We start from the raw sequence: 20319 nt of genomic DNA, 5'->3' as shown, positions 1-20319 counted from the left end.
TGATAGACAGCTGAGACTTAATGATCATATTTTAGTCAAGCTTGCAGGGCTTTTCCAAAATCCATGACGCAAACCCAAAAAAAACTTTAGAAAGAAGGAATCTAAGGCACTGTTAAAAAGAAATTCCCTTCTCTCATCACATTATCAACATGATGTAAGATCAGATCACATATAGACTTTTAAGGAAAAACTAAAGCTACAGTGTAAAAAGTTATCTTTTGAAATTGTAAATAAAACATTTAACATTAACATAAAAGATTATAGGAGTATGTTTTACAAGAAAATACTATTTCAGTGCTTTTTAATTAAAACAGTTTTTGTAATTAATTGTGAAAATTGTTTCTACACCATTTCAATGTATCTGAATTAAAAACTGGTAACACATTTAGTTCAAAGTGAATGCAGAAAAAGCATCATTTATTCACATTATACAGTTTTATCGAATCTTGTTTTCATAGCAGGACATGTGAGATTAATTTTCCAGTAGCTCCGTTTTACACTGAAGTTTGAAGGTTTTTAACCTGTGCATTCTTGTTTTATTTCAGAGGCACTTTCGTAAATTATAATTTTTCACCTTTTCTACAAATGGTTGAATTTGGTGAATTGATGCAATGCATCAAAGCCATTTGTCCCATTGTGATCTACCTGCAGTAACATCCCCTTGGAGCTAGAGGGCGCTACTGCAACAGATTACATTGACCACATGCTTGCCGTTGGACTCGATCTAAATAGAATTATTAATAAATCATTGGCATATATACAGCACTGTAGTTTGACAGGAAATGTGAATGATATATGGCCAATTACCATCTACAGACATAACATCCATAGATATACATACATTAAAATAAGAGGTAAATATATAGGTCAGAGTATTATTCACAGAAAGGGAGTGGATTAATATTGTTGGATGTCTGTGTGACATTAACCCAAGATGTTGTAATAGTGGCACTGAATATTGTTTTATATAATTAACATCCATTTACTTTGAAAACATGATAATTATTAGGAGAATGATGATGTAATGAGTAATATTATTATTGCTTGATGTGCTTAACCCAGTTGCTTGATATTAGTGACAAAACATTACAGTTGGTTTGTCATATCATACAAATATTGTGAAACAACATATTCGTGTTTATTAGTTATGTAGTCGCAGTATTTTCCCAGTTCAGTCTGCTGTACTCATTTCAGTCTAAGTCTCAGGAAAACCAAAGCTTACAAACTCAGACCGCAGTCAGTCTAAATTGGAGTGTCTGTTTCAGACTCCACCCATCAACCCACTGATTCAACATACTGCCCAGCCTGCCTGCAAAATGCTCTTATTTCCTCCCCCTGTGACTTTCATTTAAAATGTTCACTGCACAAATGTACAGTTTTACAAACTGTTTAAGGTTTAAATTACAGCGGCTTTAGTATTTTAGGTCAAATAAAAGTGGTGCCACAGTGAAAACCTGTGATGTGTGTTTTGAATTTAAATGTAATTATTAATGAAGAAAAATTAGCTGAAACTCCAGAAATGCGTAGAATTGAAATAACAAAATGGATGGAAACAAAGATGCTGATATACCATAATGATGGATCTTAATTTTCAATTTAATATACCTATGGCAAAACCTATACATCTGCGTTATATATTATTATTCAATTATATATATATTATTAACTCGCCTATTTATTTTTTGTGTTGTCTTTTTTAACATTTGAAGAACTGTGTAGGCTTTGGCAGTATTGTAAATGATGGCAATCATGCCTGTAAAGCTGTCATTTAATTTCAATAAATAACATTTAATAAGTCAGTTAATAAATTAAATAATAGAATAATGTGATAAATGTATATGAAGTTTACAAATAAGACCTTAATAAACAAAAAGTTATAGTAAAGTGATATTTTAAGTACAGTGACTGTTTCTACAGCAGTGGGGAGTGAAGGCTGGTTCTTGGAAGAGCCACAGCCTGCAGAGTCAGTCACATTCTTGGCTGGGATTCAATGACTGAGCCAGACACACACAAACACTGAGCGAGAGATAGACAGAGAGAGAGAGAGAGAGGCTGTGTGCTCACTGACTCAGTCACACTGAACTGCAGGGGCAGAGGAGCGGAGGCGACGCGCCGTGTTCGGCTGCAGCGATCTCTACTCTCAGGGAAAAATACGGATTTAAAGTTGGCGGATTGTGTATCTGACTCCTGAATTTGACGTGGGACAAGTTCGGCTCCCCCGTGGGATAGTTTTGCTGCATCTTGCGTGCTTTTGCTTGTGTTACACTTTAGTTTTCTGTACGCGTCTGTCTGTGGATATGGACAGGAGAGAGCCCGCTGCAGGGGAAGAAGACACGCCGGTGGAAACCTTCGTCTGAGTGGGGATTTGATGAAGCCCTGTCGGCCTTCTTGTGCTTGTTTTCACAGACTTGGATTTAGAGACGCGGAACCAGGACCTTTGAGTCGTATTTCTCGCCAGACGCTCGGTTTCAACGACAACGCGGTGCGCGAAACATGGAAACAGTCGCGCGACAGAGTTTCCAGCCTCACCCGGGACTGCAACAAACTCTCAAACAGTTTCACCTGAGCGCCATCAGCTCTCTCGGTGGACCGGCCGCTTTCTCGGCCAGATGGCAACACGACCTACTCTTCAAGAAGGACGGCAAAGACGTCCCGGAGCCTGTGCTGCACCTCCCCCCCATGCAGCCTCCTCCGGTGATGCCCGGGCCGCTCTTCATCCCGTCCGACCGCTCCACCGAGAGGTGCGAGACGGTCCTGGAGGGCGAGACGATCTCGTGCTTCGTAGTGGGCGGCGAGAAGCGCCTGTGCCTGCCGCAGATCCTCAACACGGTGCTGCGGGATTTCTCGCTCCAGCAGATCAACTCGGTGTGCGACGACCTGCACATCTACTGCTCGCGCTGCACCGCCGACCAGCTGGAGATCCTGAAGGTGATGGGCATCCTGCCGTTCTCCGCGCCCTCCTGCGGACTCATCACCAAGACAGACTCGGAGCGCCTAGGAAACGCGCTCATCTATGGGGGGACGTACCCGCCGCACTCCAAGAAGGAGCTGTACGGCTCCATCGAGCTGGAACTCACCGAGAAGAGCTTCAAGATCTATCACGAGTGCTTCGGGAAGTGTAAGGGTCTGCTGGTCCCGGAGCTCTACACGAGTCCCAACGCGCCCTGCATCCAGTGCATGGACTGCATGCTCATGTACCCGACCCAGAAATTCGTGGTGCACAGTCACAAATCGCTGGAGAACAGGACTTGCCATTGGGGCTTTGACTCGGCCAACTGGAGGGCGTATGTCCTCCTGAGCCCGGATTACACGGGGAAAGAGGAGAAAGCGCGTCTGGAGCAGCTCCTGGATGACATAAAGGAGAAATTTGATTTCGCCAATAAATACAAGCGGAAAGCATCACGGGTGAGCTAGTTTTTTACATTTTGCGCTGCATCAGAATGAACTGTTTAAGTTTTGTTCTAGTGTACTGCAAATTTCAGATGTCCATGACAAGCCATTTCATCTCTTTAAACTAACTAGTTTTTGTGTTACTAGTTGCTGCCTAGTATAGCCAATAATATAGCTAATAACATCTAAAAACCATCTTTTCAAATTTCATTAATAACTTTTATTACAAACATATTCTGTAGTAACTATAGATTAGTCCTAAGTATCAAGTAATTCATTGCAAACTAGTATAGTGGCAAACAATTTTGCATCTTTGCTTCAGATACCAACTATTCACTTCCAACCAGTATGCTTTTCCATTCTTACTGGCACCTATTTCAGTTTTACTAACTATTCATGATGTATTGATATCAATTTTAATGATTTACAGTAATCCAAATATAAGTATCAGATGCATAAAAATAGATATTGTTAAAATGGCTTGCCATATAGTTGTCTTCAGATGAATGCTTGGAGATAGGCCAAGGGTGTCAGTTCTTTGATGACGCAAACTTCAGACTCAACAGTAAGTAGTTATTTGGCAGACGTACAGTGCACTTCTTATAGGGACAGTCCCCTTGGCACAACCTGAGGTTAAGTGCTCTGGGGCACTGTGGCGATGTCCATGAATCACCTCTGCTGGTATTGAAGCAACAGTCTTAAAGTTGGCAGACGAGATGTTTAAACCGCTAAGCCACACCACCAGGGTGAAATTTGTATGTCTTAGGTTTTGCGCTGGCATATTCCAAGTAGCATCAGCTTCCCTCCTTAGATGAGTGCTTGGAAAAGGGCCAAGAGTGTCAGTTCTTTGGTGACCCAGTCTTCAGACTCCAGAGACTATCATGATATTGGTTTCCCAGTCCAAATGTTACAACCTGATATCCGGGAGAGGGGTGAGATGTGGAATCTGTGGGCGGACGTTGAGATAGAGTAGCCGTCACAGTGGCCTAAATTTAATGGCATGAAATATTTAACTTGAGCAGACCGATGCAAAAAATCACAGATAGCATTTCTAGGTGATTCTGCTTGTCCACATGCTGCATTTAATTGACCAGTAACTAACCCTCAGTGTCATGACCTCTGTCCCGTTGGCCTTTACTGTAGATACAGTGCTGAGTGTGTAAACAAACAATCATTTAGAGCCATTAAAGGCCAGGGCGCTTAGTCCTCATCTTTCTCTCTCTCTCTGTCTAGTGCTTGTTTTTTATCATCTCTTTACTCCATCTGTCTCTCTCAAGCCCAGCACGACTTCCACATGTCCCACGGCAATGGCGTCATGTTACGGTAATTTCAAAATGGGTCATTTAGCTATCATTTAGCTATCACAGGTACTTGACAGTGGATGTGTTTTTAATGATCGGGCCATTCAGGGTTTAATCACAATACTGCTGGGAAAAACATGCTCTCCGAGCTGCACTCCAACCAAGTTTGCTGCTTAAATATGCATCATAAAGTTCATTTCGGGTTATTTTTAGAAGGAATAATCCGATAAAGCAGTCTCAGGCTGATTGTTTTATGTTTATCTGCATTGGGTTGTCTCCGGTCTCGGGTTACTCGCATGTTTGGAGGCTCTTCTTACCCTTGGGGCTCTAATGCTTGACTCTTGCACCAGACAGGTTCCTGTTTGTGAGGTAGAGGTTTAGAGAAAAAGTTTTTTAGTAGTGTGCCCCCCTCCAATACACACACACACATAAACACTCAGTGAATGGCAGGCCTGGCCATTTGCGTTAACTGTTTTCCCTGAATGGAGCTGATGATGCAGGGATTGGAGTATTGTGGTGGAAACGGAATATGAACCAACAAAGAGGTGCATTCACCAACATCTCCTCCCTCCCATCTCTCTGTGATCAGCCCTCCACCACCTCCCCCACCCACCAGCTCTCACCCACTTGCTTTCCTTGTATGAATAGAATGAGAGAATGTAAACCTAGGCCCGCGCTTCAGTGTGTTTACACACATTTGCAGTTTTCTGTCTCTTTTTGCACTGACTATGTGTGTCATAAGTGGTTTGCCTATTGAATGGGTCCTTACGGTGAATGACGTTGCCTCGTTAACATCGAGCTGTTTCCCTCGGTCTCAAGTGAGACCAAAATGTCCCGGAGCTCTCTGCATTATCACATTATCAGACCCCCCACAGCAGGCTTTTATTCCTCTCAAGAGCCTTCCTGCCTCTCACCACACACAAGAGGGAACACTCCTGAAACGTCTTGGAAACGGAAGTGGAATATATCTGTATATCCATCTAGAGAGAGGGAGATTCTGTGTATTTTTACATTCGCCCGCCCACCTGGTCACTCCTTTGCCAGGAAGAGTCGGCGATTTGATATTGATGACTTCATAATGGCTTCCACACAATTTCATCTGCCACTATGTTTGTAGAATAAGACTGAGGCCTGAAATGTAATCGATCCAACTCTATGCAAATACTTTTCAATACGCTAGTTTGATTGTGTCAGTGGGGTCGGAATTTTCAATGTTTTTGAAAAAAAATTCAGTAAAAACAGTAATATTGTGAAATATTTTTGCAATTTCAAATAACTGTTTTCCATTTTAATCTATTGTAAAATGCAATTTATTCCTGTGATGGCAAAGCTGAATTTTTAGCAGCCATTAATTACTCCAGTCTTCAGTGTCACATAATCTTTCAGAAATCATTCTAATATGCTGATTAGGTGCTTTTAGAAACATTTCTTATTATTATCAATTTTGAAATCGATTGTGCTGTTAACATTTTTGTGGAAACAGTGATAATTTCTTTAAGGATTCTTCGATGAATAGAATGTTTAAAAGAATAGCATTTATTTAAAATAGATTTTAGACGTCTCTTTTGGTCAGTTTAATGCATCCTTGCTGAATAAAAGTATTAATTTCTTTCAAAAAAATATAGATAATATGCATTTGCAACCTTGCATAACTAGCATACATCTGGCCTGTGGATTTCAAATGCACGTGACAGCTTGAGTTTGTTTTGCCTATATATATGCTGTGTTGCTGTCTGGGATGCATATTCTGTGTGATTGTGACAGAGCTGTTTAGTTTTTTTGCTGAGTTATTTACAGATCTTTCTGTTCCTCATCAGTGAAAAGTAGTCTGGCAGTCTCTCTCTCACTCTCTCTGTCTCTGGGTGGGGTGAAGGAACTTCCTCTTTCTCTGCTGCTTGCTGAGGGAAGGTCACAGACTGTGTAGTTACTCAACCTCCCTCGACATATATATATGTGTGTGTATAAGTGTTTGTGAGTGCGTGACTGTCTGGTGCTTTCAGTCAGCAGCCGGAAGACACCGAAAGACAGGATGTTCTCTGTCCCTTGCTCAAACACACACTTATAATTAAGCGTAAAATGTACCTAGCCATTATGTTCTGTCAAGCTGTCTAAGGTCCACATGCACTGTCTTTTAATATTCTGTGGTGAAAAAAAAATAGTGTTGCGCTTGTCTGAGATCTAGTTCAGAGGGTTCAAAAGAGTTTGGCGGCTTGGTAAACAAGGATTGAGTTTGCTGATCTGTAGTATACGGGTCCAAAGTGTAAGCTTAGGTGTTGAGTTGGCTTCATGAGCTATCATGATTACTTATATACTGATAAAAATGTCTGGACGTAATTGTCAGGAGTGACGCTGAATGATTGGGTGGATTGATTAAGGACGAAATAGCATAAGACTTTGTAAACAAGTGTAGAAAGTGAGTAAATGCCTTTAAATTGACTCAACATTTGAGCCTTCAACTGATTAAAAATACATTTTTACATGATACACTGATGAATAAATCAAATGAATCACAAATAATCAATATTTGATGAGAAAATGCATTAATACAGCAGATGAAAACATTAAATGCACAACAGGGCTTTATAAGTCAATATGTTGCTTGTTTTATTTCCATTATATTGAACATAAGTCTATCGTTGACATATAGACCACAAAAATCTATTTTACAATCAACCTTGTCTATCCGTCTGTGGTAGACTTTACTACAGGATGAGCTTTTGCATTTCGTCTCCACTATTTTTAAATTGTTGCTCAATGTAAATATGTGCTAGATTTTTTACTTATTTGTACTAAATACATTTTACATTTATAGCCCTATTATAATTGTGTTTTCACATTGAAAGATTTACTTGACCGAATAGTTGGCATTTTCATTTTTCAGAACAGTAAGCACGAGAAAGCCCATATCATGAGCATTTCCCACTTAGTCATGCATTTGATTTCCCCCTCTGAGTTTCCTGTTAAATGTGGAGGCGTTTTATCAGGGGTTATTTAGAGAGTTTTGGCAGACAGCACGTTCTTGCCGCCAGTGCAGGGAAACCGCAGCTCAGTGACGGGAAGGGAGAGTTGCGACAGTCGCATTCCAGGACCGTCACTCCCAAAGTGCAGTGAGAGACTGATTATGCAAATGAGAGTATGAATGGGCATGAATGAAGCATGCCCTCTCACTCTCTCTTTCACATTCGCTGCGTGTCTGCTGGCACACTTAGACGCACACACACGCTGACTTCTCATCTCCTCCACAATCAAGTGTTTTTTTTTTTCTTTCTCTCGATCTTTAATTCCCCCCAGGTGCTGGAAGTGGGTAGTAAACCTCTCTAATCATGCAGTCATTAAAGCAGAATTTAACCTCTCTCAGCCTTTGAAGCTTAATTGTTCGCTCTTTGGAAACAAAGCTACGTAATTTAGTCTAAGTCACGCCCTTGAAAACGCTTTTGATGAACACCTTGCGTGTTCATTTTCTTTCTTCCATCCTCCGCATTCGGTTCGGCTGACTTGAGACATTTATTTTGGAGAGAGAGCGTGGCATCTCCCCCCCCACCCCTCCAAGCGCCTCTGAGAATTCTGGGATATTTGATGGAGAACTGAGAGGGTGTAAGAGCTTTGGGAGAGGAAGTCAGTTCCCTAAGGGGATATTAGGTTTGTCCCGTCTCATTCGCCAGGCATATCGCTCTTAAGCCACACACACACACACACACACACACATACATACACACAGAGGATGGCTCAACTCGACTCAGCTCAGCAGCAGCTGGCCCCTGGTATGCATGTCAATGGCCGCAACACGAAAAGCTGCATTTGCGCATTTCTCTGCCTCCCCTTCAGAATGCAAGGGGCTCCACAGGCATAGATAGTCCTGCAGCTGCTGACGATATAAACCAGAGGATCCGTCTGAGAACCGAGCCGAACGGCTGTTCTGAGACCTCACGGGTCAAAGTCTTCATAAGTATGTTCCAGAACTTGGACTCGTGAGGTCAAAGACCTGCGAGGCAAAGAAACGGACCCTGTGTTGTTCAGTTGGTTACTGATATGAACAGGCTTTTGTTTGGATATCCGCAAGAGTCATTTTTATTGTTGCGCAAGAGTGCCAGGCGAGAAACCTGAACAGTTTTACTCAGTATGAAACTCGGCGAAAAAAACATGGTAATCTGTTGCTTTCATAACAAAGCTTATTCTTCCCACTGATTCTGAATAAAAAAAATCCCTCATGTGTAGTCCTGAATGGTTATTAAATTCGACAGGATTTTTTTCAGGAGTGAGCAGCAGCTGAGTGTTCTAAAGAGACTGCTATAGGTGCTAATTAAGATTTTTCAAATAGTCTGTCACTGACAAGCCCGAACTGATGAATCATAACTGTGATTAACCGGGCAAAGAGAGAAAATATGTGGCTAGATAAGCACAAATATCTCCCTGGAACAATTCAAACCCTAATTGCTTTTGTGGCTCTAATAGAATGCAAATTCAAGTCAATTCATTAGATTTTTTAATTTTTTTACGTTAACAGTTCGGTTTATGTGTGAAGATTTACACTTGGCTTATTTGCCACATCCTTGCTAATTTGATCAGTTTCCACCTCTCGAGCTGAAGTTTCAAATCAAAATGGCTCTTATTCAGCTTTGAATTTTGGTCAAATCCAGCTTTAAAGAAAACTTCAGAAAAATTCAAAGCATTGTAACTCAAGAGAGCTAACCTTACTGCCTTTACTGCCTACACAGTTACAGAGCTTCTTAGTGAACAAAAAAATGTTTGGATTTCAGTTATATAGCATTCGAAAACAAGTACATATTGGATAATTGTTCCCTCTTACATAATTTCCTCTCGTCATAGCTTAAGCTGTGTTGTGACATTATATCACACGCTGCTAAGCCTCCTAGGCTGTCCACCCCCTCCCCCAGGATGCAGTAGCTAAAATCTCATTAATGTCAGATGGAGATAAACACAGATAAAAGAGAGAGGTTCATCACGGGGCATCCTCTCTTTTCACACTCCTTCCACCCAGCCCCCACACATCAGTCAGTCCTGTCTCTCTCTGTGTGTGTTTGTATTGGCTGGCCTTTTAGGAAAGCATTTATATACCTGCCTGATAGGGGCAGTTGGGGGAGGTGGAGGAGGATGTGATGGGGGGGCTGGCAGACAGATGAGTGTGGGATGGAGGAGGGAGCTTTTTCTGTGTCTGGCATTAACAGGGAGGAGGGGTGGGAAAATAGATGTGTTTCGGGGGTTTCCTCGGTTACTGTGATTGTCAATAATGCGAGATTGGATGTGCTAATACGTAAGGTGTGAGGTAAATGGTTGATTTATTGAAAGACATTGTGAACATTTAATGTCAGGCAGACTGTTATGAGCTGCTCCTGTGTCCTAGTCACACCAGAATAACAAGTCCAAGTCAATGAATGAATTAACTAAACAAGTAGGAAAGAAAAGGAACTGGATCCAGTGTTCTGTCTGGCAGTTTAGTTCTGCGTCATGCACTCCATTTCAAATAAATAAAACCTCATTCATTCCTACTTTTTTGCATTCATTCATTCATGGAGCTGTAGCCTAGATATGCATTATTAATGACAGTTAAGCACGAATAGAACAAAACACTTTTTCCTGGATGAGTTTACTTTGAAAAATTAATCGCTGAACCGAATCACCTTCCGTTTCAACCTCTTTTTGTACTTTAACGTAAAGATGGTGAGATCTGCCATTTTTATTGATTTATTTTCTGTATTTTTAAAGAACAATATTTTTTCAAAGTCAACATGACATCAAATTTGACGTTTATTTTCTTTAATATCTTGATTTTATTGCTCATGAGTCTGAAATTATTTTTGTTTTCTGCTGATGTAGCCAAGGCTGTGTGGGCGGGGACAAATTATATTAACCAGTAATATCATGGTCAACCTTCCATAATCCAATCATATGCAGATGGATGCATTCATGTCCCATCCTATGTTATTAATTGCTGAGAATTCTGTTCTGAGTTCTGTAACTCAGAAATATGTCAAATTGCAAAAGTGAACAGTTTCATGTTGTCTTTAAAGCTCATTTTTTGTACAATTTGTGTGGGATTTCCAGCTGTAGTTATATTACACTGCTCTCTGGAATACTTGATTCTGATTGGCTACTTCTGTTCTACACATAATGCATCCTATATGAAATTTCTGTCTGAAATCTGCAGCACAGCGCTGTGATTGAAGATCGCTGAGCAAAATAGGTGTTTTTTGGTGTGTGCATGGGGATTTTCTGCTATGTCAGCTCAGCCCTATTGTCTTTGTGTGACAGAGTGAGTCAGCCTTTAGCTGGCAGTTTGTGTTTGTGTGTCTAAGAGCAGTCCGATACATGACCCTTCCCATCAAACCCCTCTCTATTCAGACACACTGACCAATCGGATGCCTCCATACAGCTCCCATCGGACACGGACAGATGGCTTTCTGGCAGAGGCAGCGTGACATACACATGCACATTGAGAGACAGCGACACATCCTCAAACTGAATGACTATGGAAAAAAAAAACAAGATATTTTTGGAGTCACACTGCCCCATAGCAGCTATCTATAATTCTGCATCCAATATCTTGAGGGAAAGTTTGTAACGTACAGTAAGACGTATATGAAGAATCTAAATAAACATCCCATGTTAGTCAAGCATATCTGAGTGAATGCATATTGCATAAAATATTTTGTATAAAGAAATTGAAACCTAACTTTATTATATTTTTAATATTCCCTTCAAAATTGTTAGTAACGCGCTTATGCAAATAAATCATTCTCTGTACTGTAATGCAGACAATTTAGTGAATCATTATTTACACTAGTGTTAAAAAGTTGGGGGTCAGTAATTTTTTAAAAAGAAATTAATATTTTTATTCAGCAATGGTGCATTGAATTGATAAAAAGTGACTTTGTAGACTGTTTTTTTTTTTGGCCAGAAAAATTATATTTCAAATAAAGGCTTATCTTTTGAACTTTTTATTCATCAAAGTATTCATCAAATGTAATTTCTGCAGAAAGATTAATAAGACATTAATTATATTTTAAAATATAGTAATATTGAAAACAGTTATTTAAAATGTAGAATAATGTTACAATATTACCCTTTTTACTGTATTTTTGATCAAATATATGCAGTTAGTTGGTTAGCGTAAGAGACTTCTTTCAAAAACATAAAAACATTTTACAGACCCAAAACTTTTGAACGGTAGTGTAAATTGTAAATTAAAGTATTTTTGTACAGTACAGCTGTAACGTATTATTTGGTAGTATTTTGTAACATGGTAATATTTGGTGTGTATATCATTTTATTTTTTTATTTTTTTAATGTTATTTTCATTCTTTAATTTGACTGTCTTTCATTTAGCATATGCACGTGTACCATGCAATTTCTTAAATACTTTTTACAGGCATGTAAAACCTTGTAGACTCAGCATCTGAAAGAAAGAAATAGACATACGACATCCTTCCTCACCCCATTCTAAATGAAGCGCTCGTCTGGACCCAGTGGCACTGGTTTGCTTTCAAAAACATAAAAACATTTTACAGACCCAAAACTTTTGAACGGTAGTGTAAATTGTAAATTAAAGTATTTTTGTACAGTACAGCTGTAACGTATTATTTGGTAGTATTTTGTAACATGGTAATATTTGGTGTGTATATAATTTAAATTTTTTTTTTTTTTTAATGTTATTTTCATTCTTTAATTTGACTGTCTTTCATTTAGCATATGCACGTGTACCATGCAATTTCTTAAATACTTTTTACAGGCATGTAAAACCTTGTAGACTAGTAATAGAAAAGAAATAGACATACGACATCCTTCCTCACCCCATTCTAAATGAAGCGCTCGTCTGGACCCAGTGGCACTGGTTTTAGATGCACCATAATTTGGTTTGGTTAGTCAGACTTGTATAACTGCCGTTCTTTGAAGCGTGCCCCGCACAGAAGGAGCTTGCTTCATAATGTGTAATTTGACATTGAAATGAGTAGACAGACATACTATTACAGAACACGGCTAGAAAAAATGCAACTCAAACCCTCTAGTTATGCTTGCTGAGAATGGAATCGCTGGGTAGCATGAAACGCTGCTGTCTGGGCTCTTGGCTACATCTACAGAGGAGAGAGAAGGAGAGACAGATGATGGGTTTGCTATCGTGACTGCTGTTCTGATGTCTGTTCCAGACCGGCAGCAGGGTATGGATTACATCAATCGTACAATTCAGCATCAATCAATGTGCGTAAAGAGGTAAACACATTTACTCACTCATAACTCCATCTGTCTGACACCCACCAAATGCTTCATCATTAAATCAGAACTTCCACACATTCACCCTTTTTTTATCTAAATGGTGATGGTGCCGGAGCCAGTGTTTCCACTGACTTGAGAGCAGAACAATGACATAATTCACTAGCCTACATAATATGCCCACAAAAACATGGCACAATTTTATATTCAAGCGTCTTTATGTAATCATGAATAAGAAGTGATAAGAAATACAACTCAACAATCAATTCACACACAATATTTGTAGAAAATTAAGCACAACATCGAGTGTTTCAAATGTAGCTTTGTTGGTTGTAATACAAGAACGGTTTTACAGTTTTGTACCACCTCATTTTATTTCATGTCAGCCTTTTAAGACTTTGTGGTGCAGGTAATTTTCCATGCCCAAAACCACTTTTTCCTTTGTTAGAAACATATCCGAGAAGTTTGGCATTGGCAGCCTTGTTTTGCAATTATTGCACAGTTTTGTATCATCTCGTTTTGTTTCACTTCACTTTTTTTAGACCGAGTTGTTCTTGTTTGGAAAACTTTGGTATAGCGAATTTTTTTAAACCCAAAACCGCATTTACTTTGGTAGAAACGTGTCTGGAGTTATGTTTTGGTTTACTAAACGGCATCTAAGTTAGCAAACGTGTAAGTTCCACTATGACATCACTCAGGTGAAACCCTGACCACAGGACACACAGTAATCTTGTTGCAAAATTGACCTTTTACAGGCCACAGGCCAAGTATTACAAGATTACAGGCCACACAACTGGGGCAGAGGGCAAGTGTGTGCTTGTGTGTGCGGACGTCAGTCAGTCTAACCACACAAAGGCCTGTGCTCACACCCCGTCTAAATGAACAACCACAGCACTGCGGTCTGAAACACAGCACGGCACCACCATTGATGTCTCCTGTGTGTTTGCATTTCATCAGGAGGCAAATCAGGGTCTTTTTGTCTCGTTTTGTGCATGCGTGAGTGTGTTGTGGTGAATGTTAAATAAAGGGAGGGTGTAGAATGCCGAGGGACACTCGTGGTCACAAGAGGGTTTTTTTTTTGTTTGGGGTGATGGAGAGCACACCAAAGGTCCCACCTCTCATACCGTGGTTCGACTGGGCTCCTTTTGTCCTTCAAACATTTAAAAAGAATCAGCTGGGGCTCAGGAGCAGGACTAAGACTAGAAGACAAAGCCCAGGCCTGAGATTATTGTCTTGGTTGTGGTCTTCACAAGCCATGCTTCATTTTCCTATTTTCTCCAACCTAAAGGACCATTCACATTAAGATTGATAACTATAACGATAACTATAATGTTTTAATAATCATTCTAATTCTTTGAGAATAGGGAAGTCCAGACCACAACTGTAATGAACGACAGAGAGGAAAGATATCCTATAAAGATATTTGACAATAAAAACATTCAAAAATTCTAAGTGGCAGATGATGTAACTGCAGCGCGTGCTTATCGTGTGTTGGTGTCAATACTAATTTAGTTATCTTTATAGTTATCGTTCTTGGTGTGAACAAACCGTAAGTCTAGGGGGTCATTTACAGGACAACGTTTTCAGGCAGAAACGGGAAACTTTTTATGTGTTTTGCCTGTTCGTTTACACGACAACGGCGTTTTGGGGACTGAAAACGGATATGTTTGAAAATGGGTTTCAAAAGTGCAAGTTTTTAAAAACGTGGCGTTTCCGTGTAAACACCCAAAACAAAAATCTTTGAAAACGGTGACTTCATGCACGTGCGTAGTACGTGTAAGGTATGTAGACATGCCTTTAAAATCGACATGTACTGCGCAAGCGCGAACAAACATACACAACAATGGCGGAGTACATGGTACTGTTGTTGCGGTTTAAGAGTTTGCTAACACTTCTCCAGCAAAGTGTGGATTTACTTCATCCATTTTTACAACCGACAGCAGAGACGCATCATATACAACATATAATTTTCACTTCCCTACAATACGTGTAAGGTATGTAGACATGCCTTTAAAATCGACATGTACTGCGCAAGCGCGAACAAACATACACAACAATGGCGGAGTACATTTTTGCGGATATGTGTAAACACAAATTGTTTTGAAAATGTTGGCATGTGTACGTGAAACTTTTTAAAAAACGCAAGGGAAAAACTTTTCCATTTTTGTTTTAAAAACGTGGCGTTTCCGTGTAAACACCCAAAACAAAAATCTTTGAAAACGGTGACTTCATGCACGTGCGTAGTACGTGTAAGGTATGTAGACATGCCTTTAAAATCGACATGTACTGCGCAAGCGCGAACAAACATACACAACAATGGCGGAGTACATGGTACTGTTGTTGCGGTTTAAGAGTTTGCTAACACTTCTCCAGCAAAGTGTGGATTTACTTCATCCATTTTTACAACCGACAGCAGAGACGCATCATATACAACATATAATTTTCACTTCCCTACAAGTACTGTTTACTAACAAGGTGAGAGCGCCAACTACTGGCCTGGCATATGTAATACAGTGTTTTTGGCCGTTTTTGCGGATATGTGTAAACACAAATTGTTTTGAAAATGTTGGCATGTATACGTGAAACTTTTTAAAAAACGCAAGGGAAAAACTTTTCCATTTTTGACTACATCGTTGTTTTGTAAACGTAGCCTAAAATTGTTTGATGCGTTAAGATGTAGCATCTAGCGCAGGGAGAGAAACGCAACATACAGAACCAGTAGGCACACATACGTCAGCAAGATGTCTGTGAAATAATTATTTTAGACAATATTGCACAGTGTTTTAAGCCTTATATTTACATAAAAAGAGCAGCTGTATGTATATTTTAAATCATTTCAACATAACATCTGCACGGGAACGTTTTCGCTCGAAAAAAGGCTTCATTCAGATGTCTTGTCGATATATGTGTGCTGTCAGGTGAATGTAAGGTGTAGTTCAGTACTTAGGCTAATGCTACTAACACTTTTTTTTATTTTATTCATCTTTACAGATTTCCCAGTTATATTTTTGTTTGAAAAATAGAGCTCTTTGCGGTTTCACCAGACAAAACAATTTAATCACTTCATCACTTCCTGGTTTGCTGTTGCTAAAGATGGCTGTCAGTTAAAGCCCTGCGGCTGAAGTGGAGAGGCAGGGCTAGGCAGGACACAGAAAGCTTGTCATTTTGTTCTTTGATTAAGGGATGCGGTGTATCAGTTCCAGCCTTAAAACCCGTGGGCTATTTTGATTTTGCTGAACAGGTAACAAAAGAATATCTGTCTCTGTTCAACAGCACCCTTCCCCCGCTCTTTCTCTCGCCGGAGCCTCTGCTGTCAAACGCTAACAATGGCATGCTAGTTGGTGGCCCACATGAATCATGTTGCGGTTTTCAAATCATTTCACATTGTGGTTAGCAAATTACTTTTCATTTTCAAATTCATAATTAGTTGAATTGATTTGTGAGACATATGCTGGTGGGGTGCAGGACCAATCAGAGTTAGGACAAAATTACATTTTTCTGCGATGGGAATTAAATTAGCATTAAAAATTAAAATAGCATTAAAGTACAGGAGCACAATCTGTTGCTTATTTTATTAGAGACACACTCATGCTAATGTTTTTGCTATTTTAGACTTTAGTTTAGCAAATGTGTTACTTAAATTAAATGTGTCCATTTTTGGATGCAGCTTTGTCAGTCCAACACATTGGGTGTCAGTTTATTTATTCGTTTGACATCGTAAAAAAAAAATAAAAAAAAGTATCTCTCTCTTTATTTATTCCTTCTCTTTCTAGCTTGTACTTATTTGAACAATGTCTAAAGAACTTGGTATTACAACCACTTCTTGTGTCTGTTTGCCTCTTTAAGAAGAATCGCTTTATGTATCCCCCAATTGTAAGTCGCTTTGGATAAAAGCGTCTGCTAAATGACTAAATGTAAATGTAAATGTAAATGTTTGGTCGGGCTGGTTAATTTGACAGAATATTGCTGGTTATTTCAATTTACAGACTTTTAAGGCAGCATGATGTTAAATTTCATAACTTTCGTAGTGCATCCCCCTCTCTTTTTCTCCCTCTCTCTCTTTCTCTCTTCACTTTGACCTTTATCTCACTATTAGGCCTATCAGGCTGTTTAAATATCTCTTTACCTTGGCTTCCAACAATTTGTCCTATCAGTAGGTCAAGGTTGTCGCTGTTTTCTGTAGCTCTGTGCCAACAACATTGTGCTTTTAAGTACTGAGGTCAAAACGATATACTATTAATCTGTACTTACACTGAATTAATTGGACATCTATTTGAATAGAAGGAACCCAATAAACATGCTTTTTTTTCTCAAATAGTATCATAACCTCAGAGCTTTAGTTTCAAGAAAATATTGACATTGCGTAGTTTATTTTTGTTTCCTTCCTCCATAGAGCCAATATGTTTTTTTTATTGTGTGTCAGAACTCTAAAATTCATTAGTTGAATTGAATATATCGTAGTCTAACTGGAATGACAGGAAAATAAATGTACTTCCTTTGAATTTCAACTTAATTCCACTTCCTAACATTTCTGTTTGCTAAAGTAATTCAGGTTCAGAGATTGAATTTAAAAGACATTCCCAATTCAACTTGCCCTTTTAATTTAGAGGAATGTTTGAGCTACTGACAACATTCGTCACATAATTTCTATTGCCAATGAAAATAATGTTTAAAAAAAAAATCTGGATATATAACTTAAAATAGCATTAAAGTACAGGAGCACAATATGTTGCTTATTTTATTAGAGACACACTCATGCTAATGTTTTTGCTATTTTAGACTTTAGTTTAGCAAATGTGTTACTTAAATTAAATGTGTCCATTTTTGGATGCAGCTTTGTCAGTCCAACACATTGGGTGTCAGTTTATTTATTCGTTTGACATCGTAAAAAAAAAATAAAAAAAAGTATCTCTCTCTTTATTTATTCCTTCTCTTTCTAGCTTGTACTTATTTGAACAATGTCTAAAGAACTTGGTATTACAACCACTTCTTGTGTCTGTTTGCCTCTTTAAGAAGAATCGCTTTATGTATCCCCCAATTGTAAGTCGCTTTGGATAAAAGCGTCTGCTAAATGACTAAATGTAAATGTAAATGTAAATGTTTGGTCGGGCTGGTTAATTTGACAGAATATTGCTGGTTATTTCAATTTACAGACTTTTAAGGCAGCATGATGTTAAATTTCATAACTTTCATAGTGCTGTTGCTGCCTTTTTGCGAGCAATTCATTGGGTGTAAAATAAAAATCTTGAATAATAAGCATTTGATAATGTCTATTTCATCAAAATATCTATTTAGTAAATCACTATCGAGGCATTGTTTTAGCAAATTCCAGATGAACAAAATCAAGTAATTTTTTTCCCTCATTGAATATCTTGAGTCACATTATAGATATAAAAGCAGTTTAACTGTAATTTTATTTAGACTTTAATAGAGGAATCCCTGAAAAGAGATTTGACGAATTCAGGTCTGGTCATACCTCTTAACCAATCAGAAGAAGTTCAGAAAGGCCATGAGGTTTTTGGGTGTTTGTGTATAGGCGAATGTGTGTGCATTCTCGGCTTACTCCAGGTGAATTAAAAGTGTTGGAAACAATGGCATTTAATACCATTAGCATCTGGGCTAGTGTGGTGCCTCAGGTTAGTGATCGTAGGTCATAGATCCCTCGCAGTTAATACTATTCCAACCCGGTACCACTCCTCCAAATGAGCTGACAGCGGACATGCTAAATAAAACAATGTGTGTGAAACCAGAGCTGTGAGTATGTGTGTGTGCCCATGACGGGAGGTTAAGGCTCAGGTTAAAGCCGCATGGCTCCCTCTGCGCTTGGCGCTAACCTGTAGACGTTCTACACCACCACTACAGTGGAATCCATTGATTTACTGTCTGAAACCACTCCTCCTCGCCTGCCCACGTTTGTAATCTCGCACTGAAAAAGACTGTCACACGCTCACATGAGCGTATTATTCACACGAGCACACACAGACATGGAATCGGAGAGAAAGCCGAACACAATCTCTCCCGGCTCTTTTTTTTCCAAGAGGAAATTGAAAATAATTGTACCCTCCAACTAGCCTGCCCGGTTTTAAAGGAGCATCTTATATCTGACAATACTTCATTGTTTGCTCTCTATAAGGATGTCTCGGTGAAGTACAACATCTGACATAAATCGCACCAGTGGAGGGATGTTTAATTACAGGTTACTACTATTTACATTTGTGCTGTGCAGACTTTTGTAGTGCTGGTCTGATGTATCGTCCCCCTCTCTTTTTCTCCCTCTCTCTCTTTCTCTCTTCACTTTGACCTTTATCTCACTATTAGGCCTATCAGGCTGTTTAATTATCTCTTTACCTTGGCTTCCAACAATTTGTCCTATCAGTAGGTCAAGGTTGTCGCTGTTTTCTGTAGCTCTGTGCCAACAACATTGTGCTTTTAAGTACTGAGGTCAAAACGATATACAATTAATCTGCACTTACACTGAATTAATTGGACATCTATTTGAATAGAAGGAACCCAATAAACATGCTTTTTTTTCTCAAATAGTATCATGACCTCAGAGCTTTAGTTTCAAGAAAATATTGACATTGCGTAGTTTATTTTTGTTTCCTTCCTCCATAGAGCCAATATGTAATTTGATGCCATCTCCTTAGACATCGTATTAAGGCATTTTGACTGTGTGTGTGTGTGTGTTGTGTGTGTGTGTGTGTGAGCATGTATTCTTACCTCCCCTCAAACACAGAAACAAAACAGCTCAACCTCTGTCCATCCTTAAAGACACAACAGCTCTCCAATGACACAGACTTCTGTCTCGCTTGCCCACAATAAAAGGCTACAGCTCAATGTTTTTCTGAATAACAGCCACAAAGCCGCCACATTCTCCATCTTAAGAAATTGGTTTTCCACATCTTGCACTTTTGTTCCAAAGCAGGCTGTGCACCATTCATAAATTAATTGAGAGTATTTTACATTCCAATTTAATTCCTGAATTTTAATTGAACTGAGGTAGCAAAGAGGATGCAGAACTATAATCCAAATTTGAATGCAAGTAAAAGATAGATAGATATATAGATAGATGGATAAAAACAGGGAGAAGGAAAGTAAAGAAGAGATTCTAAGCCAGCAGGTTCTATTCTTAAATGTGTGTAGCTTTTGGCAGCAATGACAGAAGAACACACACTCTTTACATCCCCTGTGCAGGGACCTTATTCCAGCTCTGCCTGCTTATCGGATGAAATCGGACCCGTCTCTTTTCTGCTGCTCAAACTGTCTCCTGAGGAGGCCCAGATCACTCCTCTCCCTGGGTGTAGTCGCTCTCTCTGGGCCTCAGCCAGTTCTTCCACTTCCTGGGGCTCTCCATTTACCTAAGGTCTATTCAGTTTGTCAGACCTGCTCTAGATGAACTACA

At 39.3% G+C, this 20319-nt stretch overlaps 1 protein-coding gene across 1 annotated transcript in view; it reads left to right on the top strand.

Annotated features, from left to right (window-relative positions):
• The first annotated feature begins 2065 nt into the window (after positions 1 to 2065).
• The window catches only part of LOC107548407 (ski oncogene-like), a 59572-nt gene continuing 41318 nt past the window's right edge, over positions 2066 to 20319 (top strand). Inside the window, exon 1 of the mRNA XM_016229074.1 lies at positions 2066 to 3405. Coding sequence (XP_016084560.1) covers positions 2494 to 3405 — 912 coding nt within the window. The 5' untranslated portion in view covers positions 2066 to 2493. The remainder of the gene's footprint in view (positions 3406 to 20319) is intronic.

Source organism: Sinocyclocheilus grahami, unplaced genomic scaffold (assembly GCF_001515645.1).
Source record: "Sinocyclocheilus grahami isolate Dianchi unplaced genomic scaffold, SAMN03320097.WGS_v1.1 scaffold16.1, whole genome shotgun sequence".
Taxonomy (NCBI): domain Eukaryota; kingdom Metazoa; phylum Chordata; class Actinopteri; order Cypriniformes; family Cyprinidae; genus Sinocyclocheilus; species Sinocyclocheilus grahami.
The sequence above is the reverse complement of the archived record's forward strand: the minus strand, read 5'-3'. Positions and strand labels throughout refer to the sequence as shown.